The 10000-nt window shown below is 40.5% G+C and overlaps 1 protein-coding gene across 1 annotated transcript in view; it reads right to left on the minus strand.

The window, feature by feature from the left end:
• The window catches only part of magi3a (membrane associated guanylate kinase, WW and PDZ domain containing 3a), a 161084-nt gene that overhangs the window by 34638 nt on the left and 116446 nt on the right, over window positions 1–10000 (minus strand). The window contains exons 8-9 of the mRNA XM_017487129.3: window positions 9534–9637; window positions 761–952 (exon numbers count right to left, since the gene is read on the minus strand). Of these exons, the coding sequence (XP_017342618.1) occupies window positions 761–952; window positions 9534–9637 (296 nt within the window). The remainder of the gene's footprint in view (window positions 1–760; window positions 953–9533; window positions 9638–10000) is intronic.

Below are 10000 nucleotides of genomic sequence, written 5' to 3' on the forward strand. Positions count from 1 at the left end.
AGGTCAGCAATTTTTCCTCTTTTTACCACAACACCAGATTCTCGAATTCTGATAGGTCACATGTTGTTCATTCGTTTTCAATAACGGCAGCCCTAACAACGTCGGCTTCGAGGGTCATGCTCTAATACGGCCGAGCGCTTCGGACAAACCGATTTGAAATCGTGCGTAATTGCGGATATTGCTGGGTTTCTGTGAGATGTTTACGTAGCATTTAAGGAAGGCGTCTCCAGTGCCAGTCTGAGGTAGAAGCTGTAACTACGTTTATCTGGATAGCTCTGAAAACCGTGTTTTAATTAATGTGCAAAAAGAGGTTTTCTTGAACAAGATGCAATTTTTTTTGTCTTTAGAGTTGAGGGGGGCAGGAACAACGTAGCAGGTTATAGCTGCTATATTGTAAGTGATAACAGGATCTAAGCTGTTTTGATAGACATTCCACAACGTTAAACGATAAAAATGAATCGGATTAATACAATTGCATCTGTTGAAAATTTGTGGTATAAGATGAATAAAACACTTCAATACATGCCGTTATTGGAAAATAAATCAACCTTCAGGTGGTAACGGTAAGTCATCTGTACGTCAGGCTGCATCACACCACCATGACGCTGATTGCTTCCCTATAATGGCGAATCCTGTAGTGTCTTATTCCTTACTTACTTAACTCCATGACAGAGTTCACTCAGAGAGTCAAGTCGTTTAATTTGCCGTGATTCATGTGGGATACGGCTATGATGGTTTGTTTACGATAAAGTGAACCCACCAGGGGCGATCTTGTTGTCCTGCGCCGCGGGGCCGTCCCTCAGCACGTTCTTCACCTGCAGGAACTCGTCCGGTCTGTCTCCGCCGATGATGGTGAAGCCGAATCCCTGCGTGCTCTTCCTCAGGGCGGTGCGCAACATCGTTCCGTGTAGCTGTGACGGGTCTCGTGTGAAAGCCTTCAGAGAGCCATCCTCTGAGAAAGAGAAAGACAGAGAGAGAGAGAAAGGATAGAGATACAATACAGAAAAACAGTGAGACACACATACAGAGAAACATGGCACAAGCATGACCTAGAAAAGACAGGGCAAGAAGCAGAGAGAGAAACTGAGACAGAATCACACCGACAAGGGAAGTGAAAGAAAAGATGGATACACAACACAAAGAGACACACACACACACACACACACAGTAAAAGATACAGAATGTGGGACGACTAGATTTCAGAGTAGATTAAAGTCATTATTCCATCCTGATCACTAATTACCAGCATATGAATAGTTCTGCTCAGCTTAATCAGCTTTAATTAATGACTGCTAAATAAATACTGTAATAGCTTCTGGTAATGACACTCTGCTCTTCTGAGATTTATTTAACCCGTGCTGCACCGAGGGGGCTGAGGAAGGTGCTACGAGCTTGTTAGTGTGTAGGTGGATATTTCCACAGAACTCAGACTCCGAACACAGTCGCACGCTGCTCGGGTGCAAAAAGAGCAGGCATGAAAGGCGTCTGGAAAACAATGACTAACGCATATCCTACTGTTCATCTGTATTATATCTTATCTCAATTTAGTTCTAATAATATAATATACCGTAAACGCTTTTAAATTATTTAGAGAATGTGTTTACTGTTACTACGGTTAAATCGTGCGCCATACTCCGGGGTTAAACCCGTTGCTCGCGTGCGTTCCGACACTGAGAAGATCGGTACACAAAACAGACAGGTTTTTTTTTTGTTAAGTTTAAAGGCAAACGGGTAAATCGGCGTCGATATATAAAAACGGTGAAGAATAGCACGCAAGTAGAGAAGTAGAAGTAATTTGAGACGTGCTGTACTGTAGCTCAGTCTGTCGTCACACTGCATTGCACTTCCTCCAGTATTTACAGTGCTACTGCACCATGGGCAATTTTTTTTTAACAATCGATATACACGGCGGCCATCTTGCCGGAATAAACCCGGCCGAAAGCATTCGTAGGTTTGTCTCCATAGTTCTTTGCAGAATCTGAGGATTTTTTTCCTTTCACAGGGAAAGTACCAAGCTGAAAGCTAGAACTATCCAAGGAACCCTTAATAAAACATCCCCCCCACATCTACATTAAAATGTTTACTAACGGTGCCAGCTCAGTTGTATGAATGAGATAAATGTAAGTCGGTCTGGATAAGGGCGTCTGCCAAATGGCGTAAATGTAAATGAACCCTCAAAAGGTATTCAATTTAACCTCAGGGTAAGATCTACAAAAGCGAAAACGCCGGCATATGCAGGCATCAACGTCAAGACCTGCTGCCTCTTTTCCTTCAGCTGATGGCGATACTGCAACAGTCCACAGTGCACTAGCATTAGATTGTGAAATATAATTATTAGCCCCGTATACTGTACAGCACTGGCGCCCGGTGTTCACTCGCTTCCCTCTTCCAAACTCATCACCGCTGCTCCATACACAAAAGCAAGGCTGAAAATGGATTCAGAAGCCCTGGGAGGCCGAGCACAGTACACGAGTACTGACTTTTGGTTCTTAGTGCACAGAAGTCAGTGTGTAATTTCTTTGAAAGAAACAGCGTCAGTCCAGGACGACCAGGAACTCGAAATGATTCTTGGTGTGTCTACTAAAGAAAACTGAAAACAAAAAGAGTAAACAGAAATGTAAACGGAAGCGTTAACCTGAAATCTCAGTCAGTCATTAATATCGTTCATTTTGCGTCTCATGTAGGCCACTAGCTTAAAATGAATAATGAACAATAAAAGCACAATAAGTATATCTTACAATAGATCTCTGTTCATCTATAAAATGCCCGTACCCATACTAAGAAGTTAAATATATGAATAGCACATTTTTTTATGGCTGTACATAAAAATGCCAATGTGGCCTAGACGGACCTTGACTTTCACATCGGTGACGATGACTTAATCATTAATGACGTATCAGACATGTATAGATAATGACATGGCAAAAACGATCATTTCCAGGTATGCTGCACTTGAAGATTTTTAAAACAGGGTGGCCTAATTTTCACACAGCAACCACATCAACGAAAAGAAGAGTGTAATACACACACACACACACACACGCTTACTTTTTTGTTGTTGTTGTTGCTTTTAATACTTGCACTGTGTGGCTTTTTTTTTTGGGGACCAAGAACAGCAGCGCCACCAGCACACAACTGTCGGCTGATTTCTTTCCAGCCCATAGTGTAGATTCGTGCAGTCTGCCAGTATAATAGTAATTAACGCTTACTTAAAGCGCAAAACATTGCATGTTATTCTTTTTATGAAGGTTGCCAATAATTCTAGAGAGCACCGTACGGTTCGTGTGGATGTAATGGTTTACCCCGCAACATTTTTATGCCTCTGACGAGTCCTCGTGTAATTAGGGCCCATCCCTTGTAAAGCAGCTTTATTGTCGGATTTTTTGTTCCATCATCTAATATCATAACCCTCTCTCGCTCATTCTCTGAACTGAATGTCATGGACGGAATCATTTCGCATACATTATAAAAACGCCATCACACCAAGTAATGGATGGCTGAACATCACGTGCATCATAATTTAATACGAGAGCGCTGGCCAGCAGGTTTGGCTGATAGCCAGTCGGAGTGTGAAATAAACTCGTCTCTATCAACACGCCGAATGCCAAAACTCATTTGTTCTCCAAACGGTCTCGGCGAAACCGCTCATCGGAAAACATTTAAAGATAAGCATCGGATAGTGTTCGTGATTTGTAGAGCATGTGTTATATTTCTTGTGAGAACGACTGCTCATTTTTGTCTCTTGTGACGGAAGAAATCACGTGCAGGCACGCGCACACACACGACAGTGATGAGGAGTGAGAAATGAGAGGAAAATGAAGAATGAGCATGCACCACTAGAGGTGACCTTTAAAAGGGTCAACATTTTGACCCTGCTGCTAAGAGCATAACTGTAGATGAGCTGTGCGGCGCAGGATCATGAATAGCTGACGGACCCAAGTGTGAAATCTAACGCCGTTGTTTACTGTGATTTCCTAAACCCTTTGGCAGACTGACACTTGTGTCAGAGCTCAACTGCTTTATTTATTTATCACATTTTATGAATTTATTTACTTTATATATCTATTGTATAATATATACAGAGGTGCTTGAAAGTTTGTGCGCCCTTTAGAATTTTTTATATATATATATATATATATATATATATATATATATATATATATATATATATATATATATATATATATATACATACATATACACACACACACAAATTATGACCTACATCATCATCAAATTTTCACACAAGACCTAAAAGCAGACAAAGAGAACCCAAATAAAGAAAGGACATAAGATTATAATACTTGGTGATTTTATTTATTGAGGAAAATCATCCAATATGACATGTCTGTGTGTGGGAAAAGTACGTGAACCTCTAGGATTCGTGTAAGGTGAGATTACAGTCCGGTGATTTCAAATCAATGGGATGATGATGATCAGGTGTGAGTGAGCGCCTTCTTCTAGAACAAGAACAAGGATGTATAAAAGTCTAATCTTCAGAAAATATTTGTGGAAGTGTATCATGGCAAGGAGATGTCTGAGGACCTTGGAAAAAAAAGTTGTTGATGCTTATCAGGCTGGAAAAGGTTGCAAAACCATCTCTAAAGAGTTTGGATTCCACCAATCCACAGTCAGACAGATTGTGTACAAATGGAGGAAATTTAAGAAGATTGATACCCTCCTCAGGAGTGGAGACAGTGCATTCCAGCACAAGATTATTATCCCATCTGAGAAACATGGTAGTGGTAGTATCATACTTTGGGCCTGTTTTACTGCATCGGGGCCAGGACGACTCACCATCATTGATGGAACAATAAATTCTGATTTATACCAGTGAATTCTAAATGAAAATGTCGGGACATCTGTCCACGAACTTAATCTCAAGAGAAAGTGGGTCATGCAGTAAGACAATAGCCCTAAGGACACGAGTCATTCTACCACAGAAGAATAAACGTAATGTTTTAGAATGGTCAAGTCAATGTCCTGACCTTAATCCAATAGAAATGTTGTGAAAGGACCTGAAGCAAGCAGTTCATGTGATGAAACTCACCAACATCCCAAAATTTGGTGATGTTTTAGGTCATATTCATGCAGATGTACAGAAAATCTAAAGGGTTCACAAACTTTCAAGCACCACTGTATACATCATAAATAATATGATACACAGTGGCTAATGTTCTGTAACAGTATAAAATTAAAGGGCAATTGATATTTAAATGCAATCAAATACTAATATGTAAGTAACTATTTGAAGCATGTAGAGTCTGGGTCTGTGTGTGTGTGTGTGTGTGTGTGTGTGTGTGTGTGTGTGTGTGTGTGTGTGTGTGAGAGAGAGAGCGAGAGAGCGCATTTGTGTGCATGTCAAAGTGAGGAGAGGGGCAGAATGATGTTTACATCTACTTGATTAACTCGTCACAAAGAGAATGAGTCTGTCTGTCTCAAGGCGAGCTGATTATAAAATGTCAGTATGTAATTAAAGGTGCCAGTGTGAAACCAGTGTCTGTGTGTGTGTGTGTGTGTGTGTGTGTGTGTGTGTGTGTGTGCGTGTGTGTACTGGGAAGGTCAATTATGCAGTGCCTTGTCATAACAGCACGAATCAAAACAACAAAGCCTATAAGTGAGAGTACAGACAGACATTTCTGTGGCTCTAGTGCAGCAAAAACATGGTGATTAACAGTTACTCTGCTGTTTCCCAAGCCTGGGATGTGTAACTAGGTTTATATGCTGCCTGATAATCCATTAAAATCCAGCAGAGCTACTCTGGAATAGAGTGAACCGACTGAGCCCACATCCATTAATACGCTCTTAAATGGAAATGTACTTAATATAAACTTTTGACTACAAAATGAGATAAATAAAATGACATAAATTCTGTAATGTGAATTTGTGTGAGAGTTCATCCTTGACTAAAAAAAAAAGTCTTGAGTGGAAATAAAGTTGCTCATAAATATATAAAATAACCGTGTGGTTGAATGCGTGGATTGGATGGCTGGATGGATGATTGACGGGTTGGATGCGTAGGTGGGTTGGGTCGGTTGATTGTATGAATGGCTTGAATGGGTAGGTGGGTACGTCAGTTGGATAGAAAGGGGGTTGGTTGGCGGGTTGGATGGATGGATGGATGAGTTGAATGTGTAAATGGGTTGAATGGATTGGTGGGATGGATAGGTGGGTTGGCTGGTTGTATGGGTTGGACAGGTAGGTGGGTTGGGTCAGTTGAATGGGATGGTAGATGGATTGGATTGTTGGCTGGCTTGAATGAGTTGGATGGATTGATAGGTGGTTTACAATCAGTGGGATTGATGGACAGATGGGTTGGTTGAATAGATGGGCTGGATAGATGGATGGATGGATGAATGAGTGGATGTCATGATGAGCCATATAAAATTTTGAAAGCAGAATTATGTTTCACAATTAAATTCAATTTAATAAGCATGTTTGTTCGTCCAAGGTTGAGAATAAATAACACTATTCACGTGTAGAAATACTTAATGTTGTAATGTAAACATGAAATGTGTACAAGAATGTAAACTGGAGATTTTCAACAAAAACCATTTGGGGGTACAGTTAAAGCCTGCAAAATGATTCGAAATGGATTGACAAGAATCTTTTTTCATGGAAGCACTGCTAATGCCAGACGGTGTGAATTTTTCCCTCTCCAGCTCCTAACATACCTGGTACCGAGCCATCATGAACACTGAATAACTGATTCAGGTGTGTTAGAAACTGGGACAGAGCAAAAATGTGGATGATCTGGCAAGTCCTGATAAGCAATTTGGAAAACACTGAACTAACAACACCCACAGTTTAATTACAGCAGTTGGATCAGGTATGTTCAGGCACAAAAAAAAAAAAAATATTGTTTATTATGAGAGCTGAGCATCACGGAGTTACACAATACATGTGGCAGCCTGGGATCGGATGTCATTGTGGCTGAATTTTGGGAAACAATTTTCTTCATAGTTGAGGGGGGCATTTTATTTGTTTCCCCCCCCCAGGTCTGACGTTGGGTGATTACGAGTTACAACCTCTAGTCAAATGAAGCATAAATGCAAAATACTTGTCCAACAGCTAACGTCTGTGAACGTTCGTATGTGTGTTTACATGTTAAAACTAGCTAGCTTGTGTAGTGTGGCTGGATACATAGCGCATGTAACTTTGGCTAGCAATAGCTATAATTACGGGTCTCTTTAATACAAACCTATTAAAAACGCTGCCCAATAAAAACAAGTACACTTTGAACATAATGTTGAAAACGTGTATAATTTTGGCACAAGACCAAAATGCAGCGTTATATTTGACTCACTACTGGGTCAATTACAGCCTAGACAGCCTGAAATAAATAAATAAAGGGAAATCTCATGGTAAATGAATTTAATCGTTTAATTGATCTAGTTTCATCATCTGTCTTCTGTGTGTGTGTGTGTTTGTCCTGAATGACATTAGCTCCAGGCTGCCTCTGGAGCATGAGGTCAGCAGCGGTCGGCTATAATAACGATCAGGCTGCTAGCTAAGCATCAGCAAGTGTTAATGTCGCTCGCCTGAGGACGGTGTGGTATATATCGAGGAGGCTGCAACCGTCACACACCTGCTGCGAGTTTTAGAGTAGGGAACGGCAGCGGAGCACGGAGGAGGGTTGTGTAATGCAAAATCAATACCGTAAAAAAACGAGCGAGAAACCAAGGGCATACGAATGCAGGTAACACTTTAGCAGCAATATAAAGCGTTTCATCAAATAAAAAATTGCCCACATACTCGAACATGATGTGCTTTAATTACATATTTGAATGAGCTTCAGTGCCTGAAATGTTGTTGTTTATTTAATAATAAACTGAACAGTTAAAATTTACGTTGCTGCAAAATGTTTAAAAATAAAAAAATACATTCAGACAGACAGATTTGGCAAGAGGTGTGAGGTTAGGGTTCACTAATTAAAGATTTTATCTAAAAGATTTTTAATTAAGATCTTTATGTATGCATTAGTGCTAGAAAATATGATGATACAAGATCAATAGTGTGATAAATTAGCTCACATAACTTACTGTGTATATATATATATATATATATATATATATATATATATATATATAGAGAGAGAGAGAGAGAGAGAGAGAGAGAGAGAGAGAGAGAACTAACTGAACTGTGAGCAGCAGTAAATAAGATGTTAAAAGCTCAAACTGAATCTTTAAAGGTGTAAAGTATTTAACGATAATCACTACTGTTTTGTACTGTTTCACATTTACAGAAACACAGAAATATATTCAAGTAGCATGAGACACCTGGCCAACCCATCACAGGGCACAATCACACACCCATTCAGACACTATGGACAATTTTGAAGCACCAAATCAGCCTACAATGCATGTGTTTGGATTGGGGAGGAAACCGGAGTTCCCGGAGGAAACCCCAGGGAGACCTGCGTGCGCACAGGGCAGGAGGTGGGATTTGAACCCCCAACCGTGGAGGTGCAAGGCAAACATGCTAATCACTAAGCCACCATGCATTAACACCATCCCCCCTCTCCTGACCGAATACTGTGTCATTTCATTACAACAACAAAAAGTTTTCATGACTACCAGCCGCACGGCAACAAAGTACCACCGCCACAAATATATATATAATGATAAGTAAATAACGATAGTGGAATCACCCAAAACTAGCCTAGAGAGTACACACAAACATACACACACCACTGCGACATGCTCATTTATGATATGACGAAGGCGCATGAATTGTTCGATTTCTGTTTTGCATAGCAATAAGAATAAAAACGAGTGTTCACTCAAGATAAAAGCAAATATGCATATAAATTTGAGAGCGTGTCTCGAGTTTTCAGCAGGAGCGGAACAATCCATGAGTGAGTAGCATACATTTGATGAAGCTTGTGAAATTTATTTATTTATTTATTTATTTATTTGCATGAGAGAGAGAAAGAAATTTGCATGAGGTCTGAAGGATTCATGCTCTCGCGTTAGGCTACTGCACTTTCAATTTTCGGCAGTGAAATAACGCCATGGGCTTTGAGGATCCAGAAAAAAAGAGCATGCTGGGAAGGGAAAGCTTAGTGAGGCAAGGCTTTTTGAGAGATGGGACCATTTCGAACTCACCTGGCACCCGTCAAAATAAGACGCTCAAAAAGCATGGCAGCGCTCGAAACTTTGAATTAAACGCAGATGACGGGTAGAGCCGGGATCGAAAAACCCTGTCTCGGCTAGTTAAACGCACGGAGGTTTGATAGGACTAGTGACGCTGTCCAAGTCTCTCATTTGTACGCGCTGAAAAAAAATAATTGGGTGTCTGTGGAAACATTTGTGCTTTTGGCACTTCTGTAATTCACAGGTTCGAGCCTGATGCTGCAGAGTTTTGGAGTTTCATTTCTTCTGAAAACAAATAGCGCATGATGCTGTAGAGTGTTCAGCGAATGAGGTCTGAGGATACACAGCTGTAGATGTAGTTAAATGAACAGATAAACAGAGGAGCAAAAGCTAAAGGATGGAAAGGTAAGATCGGTGTAGTGTTATTCTGGTTGTTACCTGAGGGTGGGACTCCTGGCTGGCTCGCCATCGGTGCCTCCTGGGTGTTTTTCTTCTTGGCTTCCATCACAGGGTTCTCGAACTGTGTCTTCTGATTGATGTGGCTGCAGGCAAAGAGGACACATCTTAAAGAGAAGCAATCCATCACAACAAAGTGGCAATTCATTCTTTAAAGGACCAGCAAATGAGAAAACTATGCTAATCTCCCTAAAATACAGACTGCACACGTGCAGGTTTCTCAGATAGTCTGGTCAACTTATTTTGATAATTAGGTTCTGTACAGAAAGTATAAGATTGGTCTTTTCACTTGGGAAATTTTTTTCTTGTGGCTGGTTTGAATTGCAGCCTGGGAAAACCCGTCACATGATTACACTCTGCCATTTTCTACTACGCATTGTTCTGAAATCTATAAGCTTTCCTGAAGTGAACCTGAACAGAAACTTGCATTTTAAAATCTGTTGAGAAAA

Source organism: Ictalurus punctatus, chromosome 15 (assembly GCF_001660625.3).
Source record: "Ictalurus punctatus breed USDA103 chromosome 15, Coco_2.0, whole genome shotgun sequence".
NCBI lineage: Eukaryota > Metazoa > Chordata > Actinopteri > Siluriformes > Ictaluridae > Ictalurus > Ictalurus punctatus.